Below are 20493 nucleotides of genomic sequence, written 5' to 3' on the forward strand. Positions count from 1 at the left end.
ATGATATGATAATGTCAAGATTTTTCATTTTATATCATACAAAACACCATGAAGTGTATAAATAAAAATTATGTGCTTACAAGTAAAATAAAAATAAATTATTAGACGAAAAAGGTGAATTTAATTTCAATCTAGGCCTATTTGAATGTGCGGCCCCCAAGGTGTCTGTTAAGAAAATTTCTGGCCCTTCGACAAATGTATTTGAGTACCCCTGCTCTAGACTCATTTAGACTCTGAACTGTTTCTTCATGTGATGGATGAAATGAAGCCACGTGTTGTAGAGAAAACAACCGTCAGTTTAGATCAATAAGATCAGCAGCTGCAATGTATTCTCTATTATTATTATTATTATTATTATTATTAGTAGTAGTAGTAGTAGTAGTAGTAGTACAATGATGATCATGAACTTCAGAACAAACTCAACATTTGATTCAGAAATAGTTTTTAATCAGGTTTGACATTAGACACAGTTTGTAAAGAACAGACTAAAGTCAGATGTACTGCAGTATCAGTATATAGTACTCTACTCTGCAGTACTCTGCAGTACTGTGAAGTACTATGCAGTAGTTATGAAGTACAGAGCGCGTATCCTTCAGCTCGTCTGGAGATTTCTTTTCTTAGTGAATCGACGGTTTCCAACAACTCAGAGACTTCGGCTGATTTCTCCTCGTTCCTCTGGATGAGAAGCTGAATCCTCTGCTGCACCTCTACACACACACACACACACAGAGATACACACACACACATACACACACACAGAGATACACACACACACACACACACACACACACACACACACAACCAAGATGAGTTCCAACACAGCCAACAGACCAAACCCAACAGCTTCAGAAGGTCTAGTATTGTAGATATTATGTGTGAATGTTTGTGGCCAGTTTGTCTGAAATAATGGAGTTATAGTTACTATGTGTGAATGTTTATGGTTCGTGTGCAGTAATAATCAGTCAGGATGCGGCTGTGTAAAACCTGCAGTGTTTGAGTGAGACCGGCAACAAAAACGTGAATATGGATGATAGAATATTTAGTTGCTATAATATGTGGTATGTGGTAATATCTGATGCAATACACCTGGCACTTTAAACTGATGTGCACTTTAGGGCACCGTGCAACACAACTTGGTACCCATGATGCACTGCTGCACTTTTGCACCTGTCACTTTATCTCTTAGACTGTTTAGATTCCACTACTGGTCTGATTATCTGACCTGTTTGTTATCTTGTTGTCTGCTTTGTCATGTCGCGTATATAACTGTGTTCTCCTGTCACTGGACTGTTTTTATGTTCTGGGACTCTGGATGGAAATGAGCAGCTGCTGCTATAATCTGGCACATTGACATGTTTTTATATGTTCATTGATGTCACTGTCCCACTCAAATAAACACATAAAGTAAAGTAAAGTAAAGATTGAGATGGGAGCGTGTCCTTGGCTCTGACCTTGGATCTTCTTGAGTTTGTCCTCCACTCGTCTCTTCGTCTCCTCTGCCTCCTTCACGATGCGTCTCAGTTTGTCTTCAGCTTCGCTCTGCTGCGTCTGACTCGACTGGTTCTGCTTCAACTCCTCAAACAGCCTCATCACCTCGTTCAGCTCCTGTTAGAGAAACAAACCTTTGTGATTCTCCGTCTGTGTGTTTGATCGGTGTCTCTAACTGGGTTTCCATCCAGATGTATCGGATTTAAGAGCAGATTTTGTGAAAATGTGCAAAAAGCAAATGCGAATTTATGCCCGTTTCCATTCGTTAGTGTTTTGCGATTAGGAGGAGTGCGCCGTGAGATTACGTCAAAAGAGAATGTGAATGTATCCATGACAACAGCTGACACTCAGCTGACACTCAACATCATGGACAATTTACGTACTTTCCGGACTATAGACGCACCTGTATAAGCCGCACCAGCTACATTTTACAGTAAAAGGAAATACTGTACATATAGGCTGCACTTGAATCTAAGCGTCAGGTTTTCATGTTGTAACATGAGATGTTTCCACAGAAAGACAGTAGAACTGTGACAGTCTGTTGTGGTTAAGCTCCTCTCCTCCATGTGCATCTGTTGACAACGAAGCCGGTGAAACATCAATAAATGGAGCGGTGGAAAACGTTACATAACGATGTTATGACGTGTGTTTGTGTCGTCTGAACCGTCATGAACAAAATATTACTGGTTACGGAGCGTTTGTGTTGCGCTGCAGAGAGGAGAGCTGGGAGACCGGGGCGTCGCTGGGTGAAGTCCAGCAGCTTCACCACAAACTCTGCCTCAATTCACATCATCTGTTTCCATCACAATAAGTCGCATTTTCATTTAATCGATACGCTGACATCCATCCCCCCAAAGCGTAAAAACTTTTATGTTCATTTACTGCCTTTTTTCAAATTTCTGGCGTTTCCATCCAAGTATTAATTGCAATTTTTGAAAATGCGAATAAAAAAAGGTGGATGGAAACGCAACTTGTGTCAGTAGTTGTGATGTGAGTCGTCTCACCGTTCCCATGTCCGTAGCGTTGAGCGCCGACTGCGCTGCTTCCCGGGCGTCTCGGGCCATCACTCGGTTCGCTTCACTCTTGTTCTTCAGAGCTTCAACCTGGTTCTTCAGGTCTTCGGCTCGAGGACTCTGCAGCTTCGTCTCCACGTCGTCCAGTTTCTCTCTGATCTGGAACATGAGGACGACAGAGCTGAGCTGAGCTGAGTGTAATGGTCTCCAATGGTCTGTAATGGTCTCCAATGGTCTGTAATGGTCTGTAATGGTCTGTAATGGTCTCCAATGGTCTGTAATGGTCTGTAATGGTCTGTAATGGTCTCCAATGGTCTGTAATGGTCTCCAATGGTCTGTAATGGTCTCCAATGGTCTGTAATGGTCTGTAATGGTCTGTAATGGTCTGTAATGGTCTCCAATGGTCTGTAATGGTCTCCAATGGTCTGTAATGGTCTCCAATGGTCTGTAATGGTCTGTAGTGGTCTGTGCTGGTCTGTACTGGTCGGTACTGGTCTGTACTGGTCTCTGACTGAACTGACTGAGACATGTGAAGACGTTTATTTACTTGGAGGATTTTCTCTTTGCTCGAGTCTCCGTCCTGACTTGCAGCTTCCAGGTCGTTGTTGGCTTTGTCCTGAAGTCGCTCTGCTTCGTAAATGTCTCTGCTGATCTCAGACACGTCGATGTCCTTCGTCCGCCGCCTACAACACAAACAACATGTCAACACTTTACTGTAATAGGTATTCACATAACACTGTCATAACCATGACATAACAGCTGTCATAAACATCAATGAATACTTCTGACAGCTGTGGTTAAGTGTCATTCGGTAAGTTATGTCACTTTTGATGCAAAGTTGACATTGTTTGAGATGTTTTTGTTCTGACAACTTGACATCATTTTTTAAAGTTTGTCCATTAGGTCTGCTATGACAGTTTAAATTGTCTTTATGTCAAGTTCTCATAACAAAAACATCTCAAACAATGTCAACTTTGCATCAAAAGTGACATAACTTACCGAATGACACTTAACCACAGCTGTCAGAAGTATTCATTGATGGTTATGACAGTTTCATGTCAATCTGATGAATACCTATTACAGTAAAGTGTTACCAAACAGACATGTCAACATGCAGAGCAGCACTACGGCCACCATGGTTTGATTCAGGTTTAGTGTTAGTTAGTTAGTTCAATAGTGAGTGAGTGAGTGAGTTAGTTAGTGAGTTAGTTAGTTAGTTAGTTAGTTAGTGAGTGAGTGAGTGAGTTAGTTAGTTAGTTAGTTAGTTAGTTAGTTAGTTAGTTCGTTAGTTCGTTCGTTCGTTCGTTCGTTCGTTCGTTAGTTAGTTCAATAGTGAGTTAGTTAGTTAGTTAGTTAGTTGGTTAGTCTTTATCTGACTGACTTGAGGTCCTCAGCTTCCTGCAGCAGCCGCTCCGAGACCTCGGTCTGCTCCTCCAGGTTCTTCAGGTCGTCATGGAAACGCGTGGCGTTGGACAGCAGGTTATTGATCTCGTCGATCATGGTCTGGATCTGCTCAGGAGACTGAGGCAGCCGGATGCTCAGCACGGCTCGGGACATCTTCTCTATGTCTTCTGGAGGAACCATCTCATCTGTCAGGAAGAAACAGATTCAAATGTTGATGCTGAAACTCTCCAGAGTCGAGTCTTTACTTCATCTAAGGCCCTGTTTCCATGGCAACGCTCGCGGATGAAAACGGCAAAATAGCACCAAAAATGGAGGATTGGGTCGAGGTAACGCTCAATATTTATAGAATGGAGAAGCTGACTTTCTCAACAAGACTAAAAACAGAGACTACTGGGAAAACTGGGTTAATGTTGTGTCTCCACTGAGAACAGACTTTGTGCAGTAAGGACAATGTGTATGGTAGATTACTGATCCCCTTGGTTCAGGCTACAACTTTGTTCATTGTTCATATGTTTTTTTGACACTTTCTTTTTATTGTTTTTCTTTAGCATTGCATAAACATTATACAACAACAATACAAACAAATAAAAATAAAATAAAATAAAAATAAAATATTGTTCATATGTTTATTATATTGTTTACCCTCTAACAGGAGAAAAGGGACGATGGAAGAGAGATGTGAAAATAAGGACAGGAGTGAAAAAGTGTTTCTTTTATTTCTTCAGATTTACTCTACGGTAACTTTCTGTGAGAATGTATGTTTATATGTCTCTGCTCCCTGGCGGAGAAGTTGTTGTATACTGTTGGAAAATTCTATATGTGAAATGTTAAATATTGATATGTGGAATCAATAAAAAACGTTAATAAAAAAAAAAAGAAAACGGCAAAATACTTCATGGGATGTGCCTTTAGTTTAGACGACGACGGCGTTTTTGGGGCTTGAAAACACTAAAAAGTGAAACCACCTCTCTACTCACCTATCAGGTAAATGGTCTGTATAAAGGTGTATAAAGTATAAAGGACCAGAGTTTCTCACCTATCAGGTATTATGGTCTGTATAAAGTATAAAGTTTCTCTACTAACCTATCAGATAGTCTTTGACCTGCTTGATGAGCTCTCTGGTTCTGTTCTTCTCCCTCTCGAAGGCGGCCATGTTGCCGTTGATCCGGTCCTGCAGGTCTTTGGCCTGGTCTTTGGTTTCCTGAGCCGCTTGTTTGGCAGAGTTGATCTGATGCAGAATAAACACAACAACATTAAAATGTGTCAGCGTTTTAGTTCCTACTAAACTAACTAACTACTAACTACATCAGTGGAATCACACAGAAATACAAATCACGTTCTGATTCCCCTTGATCCCCGGGAAGTTCATCTGTACCAACAGAACCGGTACCAACCGGTCCGGTGTGAACCTGCCTTGTTGGTGGACTCCTCCAGCCTGGATGGGAACGTGGCCAGCTGCTCTCTGGTCTTCCTCACTATAACTAACTAACTAACTAACTAACTAACTAACTAACCAGTCAGTGTGAACCTGCCTTGTTCATGGACTCCTCCAGTCTGGATGGGAACGTGGCCAGCTGCTCTCTGGTCTTCCTCACTATAACTAACTAACTAACTAACTAACTAACTAACTAACCAGTCAGTGTGAACCTGCCTTGTTGACGGACTCCTCCAGTCTGGATGGGAACGTGGCCAGCTGCTCTCTGGTCTTCTCAGCTGTTCCTGCAGCTTCCTGACTGGAGGGAACTGCTCCATCACAGGACGGACCTCCACACTTCCTGGTTCCCTGATCCAGAACACACAGCGCTCCACCGCATCCAGAGCAGTCGTCTAGACCCGGTTCACCACAGACCTGCAACACAACACAACATCCGAACACGGCTCTCACATGTTATATCACTATTATAAAATGTAAAGGTGAAATCCAGCGATCTGATTGGTTGTTAACTGTGGTATAATGAGCAGTTACCACAGCTACTATTCTAAAGCCTTATCACAGCGTAGGCTATCACTCCGCCTCAGGCACGTATGACTGGTATGAATGGAAGTTGTTGTCATGTATCCATGACAACGGACTGTTGCAGTCCGTAGCAACAGACAGTCGATGTTTTTAGGATGTTAAAAATGTAGTAAAGTAGTGTAATTGACATGTTGAAGGTGAACTTTGACCTCCAGAGGGTTAACAATGGTAGAGGGGACTGAGCAGTGACAGAGCTACTAGGAGCTAACGTCTGGACAGCTGGGAACAGCTTTTTATTCTGCTTGAAGAAAACTACATGTCCTCTTTCATATTGTCATTATTGGTAACCGTTTTATAAAACCAATATATCACTCCAGTCCGTGGTATTATACCAGTCTAAGGGGCGTTGTTTGGCCCGACGTGAAGTCAATATAAGATATGTAGAACAATAAGGCAGAGGTTCAGAGATCACATGATAAGTCTGGATTCAATATCAACCAATAACTGGAAGTGTAATGGTTTGATGTGAGACAGCTCAGGCTCAGGGGAAACCGACCCCCCCACTATCCAGGTGACACTCACCTGTCGGTTGAGTTGGACCACGCTGAGTTCTTTGAGCTTCTTCTCCAGCGGCGTCACGTCTCCCTTTCCTTTGCCGCATGTGCTCAGTTTGTGTTTGATTTGCTGTCGGGTGTCCATGGAGTCCTCCAGACCTTTACCGGCGGTTTTTACCTTCTTCTCATCCAGCATGAAGTCTCTGTGCAGCTTCTGGATCTCATCCTGCAGCTCTGAGACGGACCAGATAAGAGACAAGGTGAAACAGCAGCACCAACGTCTGGTTCAGACCTTAGAAACCTCCCCATTTCTGTTCAACCAGGAGCATCGGAGATAAATCCAGATGCTCAAGACTTATAAAATGACCTTGGTACTTCTGACCAACAGGCTTACGTATCGATAGGCTAACAGGCTAACAGGCTAACAGATTCTAATAGGCCAACAGACCAACATAGAGAAACAGCAGAAATGTTGGTGCCGTTGGCGAGCAGCACAAACTAACGAGAAGAGCAGCAGTCAGACGACCTTCCAGCTTCTTACAGTGCAAAAACTCAAAATCTTACCAAGAATATTTGTCTTATTTCTAGTCAAAATGTCATTTCTAGTCAAAACAAAAATCACATGAAAAGCAGCTTGTTTTTAGACACTTTTTACTTCTTTCAAGCAGATTTTCACTTGAAATAAGTAGAAAAATCTGATAGTGGAGCAAGTTTTTCTTTCTTATTACAAACACAAAAAACTTACTTTCACTGGCAGATTTTTCTACTTATTTCAAGTGAAAATTAGTTTGAAACAAGTGAAAATGATCTAAAAACAAGTTCATTTTTAGGTGATGAGTCTTATTTTAAGTGAAAAGAGATTAGTTTAGACTAGAAATGAGACATTTTGACAAGAAATACGACAAATATTCTTGGTAAGATTTTGAGTTTTTGCAGTGTAGATGTTGGTGGGTGTGTTTATATTCTTTACCTTCCAGGTCTTCACCACCATCTTCATCATCTGGATCCTCGATGACTTTGTTCTTCAGTTTGTTCAGTAGCTTCTTGAACTCCAGTTGAATGTTGTCGATCTCAGTGTTGAGGAGTGGAGACGGGTCGATCAGGATCGTGTTTGGGTCGATGGCGTCTTTCGACTTCCTGTGAGATGAGATGTCAGATGTTTCAAGATGTTTCAAGATGTTTCATTTCTTTACCGAGTGAAACACTTGGTGTAAAGGTAGATCTACGAACTTCTGTAACTTTGTGAGGTCACAACAAGCAATCACCAAGTTCCGCCCACCTGGACCCACTATCCTACCTGGTTGTGCTTTTGCTGTTTTAAATTTATTAAAGGGATAGTTCAACTAAAATTGAAATTTCATTATTCTCATTATCTCCTCCCCCCCATGTGGACTAAGGGCTGGGAGAAGTTTCAGAGTCCTCCGTGGCTTCTCTGAGTTACAGGGGGTCTCGGCGTAGCAGTGCATGTCCATATGACGGTTGCAAATGGATACCAACTGTCTTCGTAACAAAAAGACACACCAAAAAACATCCAGATACCTCCATGCTGCTCGTATGTAATGTCCCTCTGGTATTGAAGCCCCGAAAAGAGGAGCTTCGAGAAGCTTCCACTACAAAACAAGCTTGAAATATAGACTTATTTAATATTTTTTGGGATAATTTCTCATGTCGCTTCAATACGAGCAGCATGGAGGTATTTGGATGTTTTTTGGTGTGTCTTTTTGCAACCATCATATGGACATGCACTGCTACGCCGGGTGAAATATCCCTTTAACAGCTCACAGTCAACAATATTCCTGTTGCTAAGGAACATCATTCTGTGACGTCTTGAGGTGAACTTACTTGATCTTCGCCCAGAGTTTCTCCACCTTCTCCAGCGTCGGTGCAGTCGGTCCCAACAGGCTCATGGTGATGTTGTCCAGCTTCTCGTGCATCTCCAGCATCTGTTGCCGGTGGCGACTGTCTCCGGGGCGCGTGTCGTCGCCGTCGCCGTGGCGAGGGATGAAGGTCCTCATCCTCTGCGTGGCTCGCTGGACGTCCGTGACGTTCCGGGCCCAGAGCGCGGTGCAGGCGTGGCATTCCTCGCAGGCCGGGAACTCGGCGCTGAAGCCCGGAGCGCATTCGTCACAGAAGATCCCGGTGACGCCGGTTCTACAGAGACACTCGCCGGTCTCGGGGTCGCACGACGGCGGCTCGGTGCCCTCCACGTTACAGTCACACGCTGAGGAACAGAAACAACAACCAGCGTGTGTCTTCTTCTGACGGCTGAAATACACTGGGAACGGCCGCGATGCGAAACGTATGTCGTAGCTCCTCCACCGGCCATGTGAGCCAGCGGCCGTCGCACGGCGTTTCTCTTCTTTTTCGCGCCGGGTCTATTTTATTTCCTGGTGGCGTGGCTACGCGGCCCTCCAACAGATAGAAAACTACAGAGAACTGTGTATAAAACAAATATATATCGTTTAAAAGTGATTAAAATAAATGTCTCAAGTACCAGAGGCAACGTGTCGCGTTGCGTCCGTGCCTGGTGTAGCAGCTAAAAAACTCCGCTCCGCCCCGCTTACGTATCGCGTCGCGGCCGTTCCCAGTGTATTCCTGGCGTCAGACTGATCTGACCAAGACCCACGTCATAAAATCAAAGTGTGTGTGTTGTGTTGCTCACAGATGCACTGCAGGTCTGGATTCCCAAAGTGGTTTTCTCCACATTCGTCACATTGTTTCCCTCCGAACTCCGGACGACAAGGACACTGTCCCGTCAGCTGTTGAGTTGAGTTGAGTTTACTTTATTTATCCCATAGGGCAATTCTGTTTCTACAGCAGCTGACCACCGCACCACAATCACATACACAAGCAGACATACCTGAGCACATCACAACCGTCTGTTACCATCACAACCGTCTGTTACTATCACAGTCTCTGAGACGTCAATACACATTCAGACTGAACAGAAAGGCTTCGAGCAGAGTAGAAACACTAAACAACAAGGTTCACCTGAACTCACCATAACAATCTGTTATTATGAAGGTGTGTTTATCCAGAGTTAAATATTAAGAATCACACTAACGTTGAACTTTGACCTTTACCCTTAAATCAAATCACTACATCCCTGAGTACAAGTGACCAATTGTGCCAAAACTGAAATGCATTAAGTCCTTATGGAGCTTTACCTTAAATGGTCTTTTTCTTTTTCATTCTCAATTTCTTTTCTTGTAAACATTTATTTCAGAAATGTGTGTATGGGGCGGTGCGTGGCACAGTGGTTAAAGCGGCCGCCCCATGTAGAGGCTACAGTCCTCAACGCAGGCGTCCCCGTTTCGAATCCCGTGTCGGGCAGACCCTGTCATTCCCCCTCTCTCTGCCTCCCCCTTTCCCGTCTATCTATACTGTGTGCTATCAAATAAAGGCAAAAACGCCAAAAAATATACTTAAAAAAAGAATAAAAAGAAATGTGTGTGTTCACAGGAATCCACTGAAAACACTGAAAACAATCACTAAAACACTCGGGTCTTGCCTTGTTGCAGACGTTGGACAGCGAGTTCGCGGCGTCGCAGCTGCAGGGCTGACATCCCGACGGTCCGTCCAGATTCCAGTATCCGTCCTCACACTCGTCACAGAGGACGCCGGCGCCGCCGCTCCGGCACGGACACTGTCCCGTCGTCGCATCACAGAAACACGGACTTCCCAGAGGACACAGCGTCACCGCCGTGCCGCGTCGGTCACACGAGCATTCTGAGGTTAACACCAAGTAGTCAGTTCATGCATTCATAGAAACAAAGAGCCTTTACACACACACACACACACACATTCAACCATGTTGTGATTCACCACTATGTGTGACACCTGTCATAAGTAAAATAATGTTATGTCAAAATGTAAAAAAGCAAAAAGCTTCTCCCACTTTCCCTGTCGGCCATGTGTATTGTATTATTGAAGATGAAGTGTGATGATGATGATGTAAATTGACATGCCCGAAATAAACAAATTGGTTGATTGACACCTGTGATGTATCTGATGTCATCATCTGATCTCGACTGGGATCACTTCTGTCCCTGTCAGAGTTTGTCTTGTTTGCCTGTCGTATGTACTATGTATGTAAATGTACTATGTATGTAACTGTGCTGCTTGACAACGTGTATCTGTACCTTTGCAGTCTTGGGCCAGGGCGTTGCCGTAGTAACCAGGTTTGCAGCTCTGGCAGCGCGGCCCCGTCGTGTTGTGGCGGCAGCGGAGACATTCGCCCGTCTGGACGTCGCAGGCGTTGCGGTCGTCAGGGTCGATGTTGTTGTTGCAGGGACACGGCTCACAGCCGGCGCCGAGCTCCGTCAGGTCGCCATAGAAACCTGGGCTGCATCTGTCACAGCGTGGGCCTGCAACAGACCATAATTCATCTCAGACGCTGGCCCCTGACCTGAACCCTGGACAGTGTAGTAGTGGGGCGGATTAGCTGAACAATCGTTCACTTTGTGATAAAAACATGTGTTGGTGAATATGTTTCAGACAGATCTGGATATTGGGCCACCTCCAAAGCGCCCCCTAGTGGCCGTGGCAGCCATTTGTTATGCGAATAAATGAATGATGAATAAAAACTGCCCTTTTAATAATACCAACTATGTATTATAGTGTCATAATTATTGGAAAAAGTGTGTTCATTTGTCTTTGTATGATGTCTGATTTAGGAGTTATGAAAATTGGCCTTTTCGCCATTCGTGCGGACATAAATTCAAAATGGCCACCGAAAAAACCCCCATGGGACATTAGTTGACCCGGGCAACAAGCAAAAATCTTAAGTAGACATCTTAAGGGTCCTTAAAAACCATGTTTCCACCAAATGTTGTGCTTCTGTCACAAAATAAACAATTCTTGTGATTCATTGAGCTAATCCATCACCAGCTGGTATTATTAAAAGGGCAGTTTATATTCATCATTCATTTATTCGCATAAGAAATGGCTGCCACGGCCACTATGGGGCGCTTTGGAGGTGGCCCAATATCCAGATTTGTTTGAAACATATTCACCAACACATCCACCAAATTTCATGCTTTTATCACAAAGTGAACGATTGTTTAGCTAATCCGCGCCACTATAGTGTATTTTCTACCTCCTAATATGCTAAGTAATTTACCCTGAGGGACTTTTGTGTTTAGTACATAATCCACTTTAAATTCTTGACTTTTATCTTTAGAATTGTTTTTCATCTCCAGCTGTGTTAATTCTTTATTTGCCTGAAGGTAAATGACCGGTATCACATGACCAAAGGCTTTGTTCGGACTGAAGGCTAAACTGTATATACCAGAGGTTACGTCACTTCTCCTGTATACCTGTATTTGGTTTGTTTCATGTATGTTTACGTTAGCCTAAAGGTAACTGACTGGTCAAGATGGTGATGTTAGGTATTGTTGTCTTACATTGTTCTGTTTAGAGAGGTGGAGTTTTAGAAACTTATATAAGGTTTGGACCTTCGGCCAAGAGAGAGAGGTCTCATATTTGGCTCCAGAGGCTTCTCGAGGATTCGGCTTTTTGACACTACATCTTTTTTGTAATAAAATCTTTCCTGCCACATGCCATCACACTGTATAATAACAGCTGAAAAACTCTGGTTACAACTTACAGTCCCTATGCACTTCAGTTTTCTACATACAGTAACACACATTGCACATTTTCTACTTTGCACTAAAGTCACTGCTGCCAATTTGTTGTTGTATATACTTTTGTACATCACATTTTATTTTATTTGCTATTTCTATTTTATTATGTATAGTTTGTTCTTTATATTCTTATTCTTTATATTCTTATACTATATGTTGTTATCGTCACTGTGTGTCTGTGTAATGCTGCTGCTGCACTGTCATTTCCCAGCTTGGGATCAATAAAGTCTATCTATCTATCTATCTGTCTGTCTGTCTGTCTGTCTGTCTGTCTGTCTGTCTGTCTGTCTGTCTGTCTGTCTGTCTGTCTGTCTATCTATCTATCTATCTATCTATCTATCTATCTTTACCATTTACAAAGAAGACGTGTCAGAGTGGTCATCTTTTCATCAGCATCAACATCTAAATATACCACAACAGGAAGTCAGCGGAGGTTTGTACCTGTGTGGCCCGTCCTGCAGCTGCAGGTGAAACCAGAGGATTGTGGGTCGTTGTGACAGGAAGTGGCGAAGAACCGGCCGCTCCCCTGAACGTCTGGACACGAGCACGGCTGACAGGGCTGTCTGGAGGCGGGGTTACCATGGTAACCCTCCACACACCTGCATCAGCACCATGAAAGCTTCATGAGAACAAGGTCATAAGGTCACAAGGCCATAAAAGAAGATGAACATTCAGTGTGTGTGTGTGTGTGTGTGTGTGTAAATACCAGTGAACTACTGCCATCTAGTGGCCGGTGAGCGGCGTATAAAAGGGAGGAGACCTTACTGCGAAGCCAGTTTAGTGGGTCAGCGAGGTATGTAGAGTCTAAAGCCAGGCTCTCCTGTACTACAAAGGTGGCTCTCTTTTAACCCGGCTAGATCACCATGGTAACTGATGCTTAGCTCATAACCTGGTCCCGACCAGGTTATGTTCAGAGTTTAATCATAAAACCGGCTATAAAAGCGCCGCTGTTTCACTATTTAACTCATTTTCAGCTGCGTCACCTTTACTTTGAAAGTCCAGTGGAGCTGGATCAGAACGGAGCGTTTGATTCGCTGCTGTTGACTTTCTCTCTGAGCGTCTCCGCTGAGAGTTGTCTCCGCCTACGGATGTTCTCCTCACCCTCTCATTATATATTAGGCTATAGTCTATATTTTACTTTTATATACACTTAGTCACGACTGATAGAAGTTGTTCGCTCGCAGCAGGACAGATAATCAGATGGATAATCTGTAAAGTTAATAATTTCACTTAATGTGGCCATGAATAAATTAATTCCGATGTGTCGCCTGTTATATTTCAGTGTTGCCCAAACGCAAATCTTGAATAAGTATCCGCTGTTTTCACATTTAAAAAGGTCTTTGTTTATGAGATTTGCGTGTAGCTACAGCACCTAAAAAAAAACCTCACTATCCAGCCTCGCTTCCAATAAAACACACACTCGCGTTATAATTGCGATCAGTGAAATATAACAATATAAAACACAATTTAAAATGACAGTTGATGTTGCTCTAGTTTATTTAGTTTAAATGGATAAAGCTTCATATTTAAAAGTAGCGCAGACCTGTCAGAAATAAAAGGCAACCTCCTCTCTTGTTGTATTAGCAGCAACACTGTTGCTTCAGGCTGCGATTGTGCTTTTTTTTTTTATATCGCTCATACTCTCTCCATTAAAACAATTGCACTCCTCTGGGCTGAAATCAGCCCGTTGTGGATCAATTTCGTGCAGAAGTTGAATCATATGACGCCAAACACCCTTTGATGTGAACGCGCACAGATCATAAAGCTGAGAGCCGGACTTAACAAACCAAGTTGATAACCAGCTTCGTAGTACCGTGTTAACCCGGCCGGGACTTGAGGTTTTGTTGAGCTGGAAGATGAACACAAAGCCTGGCCATGTTGAGCCTCCTTCGCAGTACAGGCCTCTAGTCACCTTCAGCTGCTCCTGTGTGTCTATGTGCTCAGCTGTCTGCATCTCCATCTTCCCTTCCTTTGTTCTCGTCTGGCTGTTTGTGCTGCTGGCCTTTTGTTACGACCATGTTCGTGGCACTTTGAGTGAGTTTCTTTGGAGAATTATTTACAATCTTTGTGTTGGTGCGGGTCTCCTCATAGTTTGGTCTTGTTTTATTGTTATTAGGAGAAAGACATTAGAGACAGCACCCTCCATCCTGCATTAGCTCCCTTGGTTTGTGGAACAAGGTATGTCAATTTTGGGCTATTACTTTATTTTTGATGTCTTGTTTTATTTCTTGTTTTGGGTGATGCCGCTCACATTATATTTTAATTCCTTAATCAGGTTTTAGTGATATTGTAATGGTTTAATAAAATGTAGTTTTTTTTGTTTGTTTTTTGGATGCTGATAAGTTTGGTGCATTTTGAATCTGTGTTGGGAAATTCTAAGTGAAGTGTTTAATGTGTTAAACTTTTTCTTCTTGTGTTTTTTTTGTATATTTCTCTATTTCATAGTTTTCACGGTGCTACACTGACGGCAATAAACTTCTGCACCTGTATGGAACCAAGGGTCCGCTACAGTGTGGTCCGGTGCTGTGTGTGTGTGTTGTATAAACCTGTCACAGTGTGTGTGTGTGTGTGTGTGTGTGTGTGTGTGTGTGTGTGTGTGTGTGTGTGTGTGTGTGTGTGTGTGTGCGTGTGTGTGTGTGTGTGTGTGTGTGTGTTGTACCTGTCACAGTGTGGTCCGGTGCTGTGTGTGTGTGTGTGTGTTGTACCTGTCACAGTGCGGTCCGGTGCTGTGCTCTCGACAGTTCAAACACTCTCCAGTGTTTTGGTCACAAGCCTCTGAGAGTCCGTTACAGTCACAGGCTCGACAGAGAGGAAACTCCCAGAATCCCGTCTGGCAGCGGTCGCAGCGGCGCCCGGTCACGTGGCGGCTGCACGCACACTGACCTCTGACCTGGTCGCACAGCGCCGCCACCGAGCCGCGGCCGTCGCACTCACAGGCTGAGGAGGAGTCAGAGTGACATCACAGTGACATCACAGTGACATCACAGTGACATCACAGGGTGCACTGCAAAAACTCAAAATCTTTCCAAGAATATTTGTCTTATTTCTTGTCAAAATGTCTCATTTCTAGTCAAAACTAATCTCGTTCCACTTAAAATAAGACTCATCACCTAAAAATGAACTTGTTTTTAGATCATTTTCACTTGTTTCAAACTAATTTTCACTTGAAATAAGTAGAAAAATCTGCCAGTGAAAGCAAGTTTTTTGTGCTTTTTAATGTGATGAGTCTTATTTTAAGTAAAATGAGACTAGAAATGACATATTGACTAGAAATAAGACAAATATTCTTGGTAAGATTTTGAGTTTTTGCAGTGTGACATCACAGAGTGACAACGAGACGTAAACGCCCCCGATGGCCAGACAGTGGAGAGGAAGTGAAGACATGTCGGCCATCTTTACATACAATAGAGAGATAGATAAATATTCTTCTTGTGTGAATGTGAGTTTCTTACGTTTGCAGCCGTCGGCTCCAAAACCAAACGTCATTGGTGCACAGGCGTCACAGCAACGGCCAATCACGTTGGGTTTACATTCACAGACTCCGCCCAGTTTACTGCACGACGGCCCGAGAGCGCCGACGACGTTGCACCTGCAAACTGAAACAGGAAACGTTCTGAAACAGGAAGTCCTGTGAAGGACGTGTGACCTTCAGGGGTGTGACGGTACACACAAGTCACGGTTCGGTACGGTTTCGGTACAACAGACACTAATGAATGTATAAAACTAAAATCTGTCTTGTGTTATAAAAGTTAAAAAAAAACAAAAAACAAAGAATATACAATTAAACAAGTGCATTAGGAGTGTTATCATGCCATTCATTAATTCTAGAGGGAAAAAAACTTGCACTTGACAACTGACAACTATTATAAAAAAAACAAAACAAGAAACTAACATCAATGTTGGTTTACACAGTTAATTGAGACTAGATGCCAGTTGCTATGGTGATGTTTCTGGTGTCTGTTCATGTCAAGAGGCTTAAAAGCAGCGGGATAAGTTGTTGCACACAACTTGTCTTTTTGTGTCTGAGTCTCGATGTGCTGAACTCACCGACGGCTCCGTTGTGAAGTTTTGCCGACAGACTCTTGATGAGTTCCTCGCAGTTCTCCGGCAGCGACTCCGGCGAGTCGACCTCAGCGGCCAATCCCACGCAGCGGAAGTGACGGAACGAGTCGAGGTCGCTCTGGGAACAGAAGTTCTGGACCGACTCGATTCTGGGAATCAGACCCATCTGCAGAACCAGATGTTAGTCATCAACAAGGCAAGGCAGTTTTATTAGTATAGCCCGTTTTTACCACCAGTTTGTCTCAAAGGGCTTTACATCCCATCATAACAACATCCTCTGACCTTAGACCCTCACATCCATCTGGACTGGACTGTTGCTGTGAGTGGGAGGAGTTTAGTAAACGAGTCAGAACGAGTTTCATGTGAGAATAAGAAGTCTTAGGGTTAGGTTAGGTTAGGTTAGGGTTAATATGGGTTAGAGTTAACCCTCTCCTCACCGAGTCGACCAGGATGTATGAAGACCCATCGGGTCCCGGCTGTTTGTTAAAGACGATGTCCACAAAGTACCGACCGCCTGCGTTCAGACACACAACAGAGTCCAGAACCTGAGATCTACAAGCAAACAAACAAACAAACAAACAAGCAAACAAACAAACAAACAAACAAACAAACAGACAGTTGGTTACAAAACAACAACAACAAACAGATGTAAGACAGAAGTAAACAGACATGGTCTCACCTGGAGCGTCCAGAAAGAACCACGGTGAAACTTCCTGTCGGGTTCTGGGAGCAGCCGCCGTCGCCCGGCGACAGCGTGATGATGCTGACTGAAGCCGACCAATCAGACGGAGTCTAGAGACAAAGGGTTAAGGGTTAAACACGGCCGACTGAAGCCGACCAATCAGACGGAGTCTAGAGATGAAGGGTTAAGGGTTAAACACGGCCGACTGAAGCCGACCAATCAGACGGCGTCTAGAGACAAAGGGTTAAGGGTTAAACACGGCCGACTGAAGCCGACCAATCAGACGGCGTCTAGAGACGAAGGGTTATAGGGTTAAACACGGCCGACTGAAACCGACCAATCAGACGGTGTCTAGAGAGGAAGGGTTAAACACAGCAACTAAGACTTTATGAAGCAGCAGAAGAGGAAGTGAATGGATGAATTCACCTCTGGCTCGTAGCGAATCAGCAGCTGGTATTCCATCGACGACGGCAGATTGTCGACGGTGAAGCGAAGCCCCGCCCCCGTCAGCGCTCTGACCAATCCCAGGCCGGTCCAGCTGATTGGCCGACCGGGCGTCCGCTGGCGGGGAACGAGCTGCAGCGGCTGACCCGGGAACAGAGGAATGCTGCTCTGCTGCTCAACGCAAAGACAACAAGCTGATTGGCTCAACACATAGAAAACAAGACCACTATTATCTGAGAAACCAAAGACTCGAACTACTGTAAAAAATCCCTGTCTTTCTGTTAGAGCGGTTAACATCTGGAATAATTGTCCTGAAAATATTAAATTCTGCTGTACTCTAGTCAGCTTTAAAAGACTTTAGAAGAACAACATAATTTCTCGTTACAGTATGGAAAATTAAGTTAAATGATTTTGTACTATTTTGGGTTATGCGCTGTGTACAATTCTTTATTTTGTTGTGATCAGAAATGTAAGAGTACTTTCAAATGTCTGCGATCTGATCCTTTTGTATTAATGCGTATCATTTTTTTTTTTTTTTTTTTAAGGTAAAAGGGGTCGGGGTATATAAGCTTTGGCTTCAACCTACACCCTTTCAGTTATATAAGCCTATACCGAAATAAATAATATTAATTCCTTCATTCCTTCATTCCTTCATTCATTCATTCACTCATTCGTCTCACCTGCCCCTGTCTCCGTCTCCGTTGCCGGGCAGACCGACGAGTCCTTCGAACCAGAACGATTCGTCCGTTAGAGAAGTCGAAGTCGAAGCCTCGTTCCCTGTAGTACTTCTCACACTGTGGTAATACTACTGGCTTCAACTGGAAATACACAGGAATACTGCATGTAAAGACACAGTAATACTGCAATACGAAGCCTCGTTCCCTGTAGTACTTCTCACACTGTGGTAATACTACTGGCTTCAACTGGAAATACACAGGAATACTGCATGTAAAGACAGTGACTGCGTTTACATGTACTTCAGTACCCTGATTCCCGATCCCAGAAATTGGGATAAGCTCATGGAGAACTCAGAGAGAAACCAGGATACTGGAGCGTGTTAACACCGTAACGTTACCCCGATATCTGAAAGCTGCTCAGCCAGCTGACGTAACCGTTACCATAGATACGTTACGTAACAAAATGGCGGCGACAACGAGAACGCTTTTCTGGAGCAACGAGGAGACTATTAAGTTTTAATATGTTTTCATGCGAGGAAGTAGCTGTTTAGGTCCCCAGTGTGCGGTCGGTTGATCCAAACGACGGCTGTTTAGAAGTTTGCTCCGATGTTTTTCAGAGAAGTGAAGCTCTGCAGCGACCGGGACATCACAGAGACAGCAGCCGGTCTGCAGAGCTGCTCGGCCGGCCAACCTCCGTCGTCATCCCGGGGGAGAAAACCATCGCTAATTAACTTACCCACAGGTTTTTAGAGGTTTACCACCGGCTGGTTAAAGTATTTCTAGGAGATAAATGTTGGTCTCAGTGATGAAATCTAACAGCTGTATCAGTAGCATTAGTTAGTCTGAATGTAAAGTGAAGCTTCCTGTGTGTATTGTTAGTTAGTTTCATTTGGACAGAGCAGTGCTGCCTCGGGGCTCTGTCGCCTATTGGTGTACAGAAATCACCACTTTTACATCAATAAATGCATGTTTTACAATGAACCGATCAGTCTGCATTAAATTTTCTTATATAACATGGCAGCATTTTTAATTTGTAAATTTTCTGACCTACATATTTCCTGGTAGTTGCGCTTCCTGTTGTAAACAACACGCATAGGCTATACGCAGTAATCAGAAACCGAGATACTGTATTTATCATGTATTTATCATGTATACAGGGAAACTGAATAACAGGGTTTCTCTAAGTTCATGTAAACACCATAGCTACCCCCAATTTGATCAAAAAACAGGTTAAAAAACCTGATTAAAACCGGGGAAGTGAAGTACTGTTGTGTTGTTGTACTGTTGTTGTGTTGTAGTGTTGTAGTGTTGTAGTGTTGTAGTGTTGTATTGTAGTGTTGTAGTATTGTGTTGTTGTACTGTAACTCACCAGAGAAGCAGATGAAGGTGTCTCGGTGAGAGGAGAACTGTCCTCGTCCTCGTCTCGGTCCAGCGGAGCGGCTGTTGTAGTTTTGTAGTGTTGTGTTGTTGGGTTGTAGTGTTGTTGTGTAGTTGTGTTGTTGTGTTGTTGCAGCGGCGCGGCGAGCTCCGCCTCGTACAGGAAGTAGTCCAGATGAGGCAGGAAGTACCCGGGGGCGGGGTCAGAGCAGCGCCGACCAATCATGTTGGGTCGACAGGGACATCGTCCGTCTTCTGGAGAACAGCTGAGGAGACAGAAGACCAGAAGACGTTTCTGCAGCGACTCGACTAACTGATCGGTTTCATCGTGTAGTGTATTTTCTACCTCCTAATATGTTAAGTAATTTACCCTGAGGGTTAATTGTGAGGGCGGACGTTATCACACATGCTGGACACCTACTACTGAGCCTTGACTGCATGACAGTTACAGATAAACAGTTCAAGGTACATAAACTACCATTGTCTGAAAAGGAGGTCCAAAGTAGCTGATGACGTCAGCTACTGTACCACTCAGTGTGGCAGCTGACTCTTATTGATTAAATAATCATTCCTTCTGTTTAGAGAGGTGGAGTTTTAGAGAACATACTATATAAGGTCAGGACTTTTGGCTAAGACCCAGAGGTCTCATATTTGGCTCTGGAGACTTCTCAAAGATTCGGCTTTTTGACACTGTATTTTTTTTGTAATAAACCATTTTTTACCATCTGCAAAGAAGACGTGTCAGAGTGGTCATCAAAATATACCACAATCGCTTTGACCGCTTTGATCAGCTCGATCAGTTCATGTGTTTGATAGAATAGAATAGAATTCTTCTGCTGTGACACAAACATTAAATAAAAACATAAATTATGACCTAACGTTGACCCTAGTAGCAACAATAACTGAAGTGTTGGAGGTCAAAGGTCACAGGTGAACGCCACAGTGTGTAGTTTTAACTGACTGCTGCCATGGCAACCAGAGACATACGTGCTGCTGTGAGCTCCGCCCTCGTCACAGTCACAGGCTGAACATCTGGACGCTGAGTCTCCTAGACCCCAGAACCCTGTCTGAACACACACACACACACACACACACACACACACACACACACACACACACACACACACACACACACAGTTTAGTTTCTGTGGGTTTTTCTCTGTGACTTTAAGTTTCTTGTTCTTGTTTCC

The 20493-nt window shown here is 43.7% G+C and overlaps 1 protein-coding gene across 1 annotated transcript in view; it reads right to left on the minus strand.

Annotated features, from left to right (window-relative positions):
• Positions 1-567: 567 nt before the first annotated feature.
• lamb4 (laminin, beta 4) overlaps positions 568-20493 on the minus strand; it is a 40467-nt gene continuing 20541 nt past the window's right edge. The window contains exons 12-35 of the mRNA XM_085780531.1: positions 20291-20370; positions 19417-19569; positions 19296-19323; positions 17930-18067; positions 17232-17420; positions 16803-16915; positions 16561-16675; positions 16109-16289; positions 15514-15657; positions 14767-14998; positions 12503-12660; positions 10559-10783; positions 9928-10145; positions 9079-9175; positions 8259-8637; positions 7387-7553; positions 6445-6650; positions 5557-5754; positions 4989-5133; positions 3883-4090; positions 3049-3184; positions 2493-2660; positions 1452-1605; positions 568-707 (exon numbers count right to left, since the gene is read on the minus strand). Of these exons, the coding sequence (XP_085636657.1) occupies positions 568-707; positions 1452-1605; positions 2493-2660; positions 3049-3184; positions 3883-4090; positions 4989-5133; positions 5557-5754; positions 6445-6650; positions 7387-7553; positions 8259-8637; positions 9079-9175; positions 9928-10145; positions 10559-10783; positions 12503-12660; positions 14767-14998; positions 15514-15657; positions 16109-16289; positions 16561-16675; positions 16803-16915; positions 17232-17420; positions 17930-18067; positions 19296-19323; positions 19417-19569; positions 20291-20370 (3972 nt within the window). The remainder of the gene's footprint in view (positions 708-1451; positions 1606-2492; positions 2661-3048; positions 3185-3882; positions 4091-4988; positions 5134-5556; positions 5755-6444; positions 6651-7386; positions 7554-8258; positions 8638-9078; positions 9176-9927; positions 10146-10558; positions 10784-12502; positions 12661-14766; positions 14999-15513; positions 15658-16108; positions 16290-16560; positions 16676-16802; positions 16916-17231; positions 17421-17929; positions 18068-19295; positions 19324-19416; positions 19570-20290; positions 20371-20493) is intronic.

This window comes from Trachurus japonicus, chromosome 6 (assembly GCF_045865225.1).
Source record: "Trachurus japonicus isolate A0001 chromosome 6, Traja_1.0".
Lineage (NCBI taxonomy): Eukaryota > Metazoa > Chordata > Actinopteri > Carangiformes > Carangidae > Trachurus > Trachurus japonicus.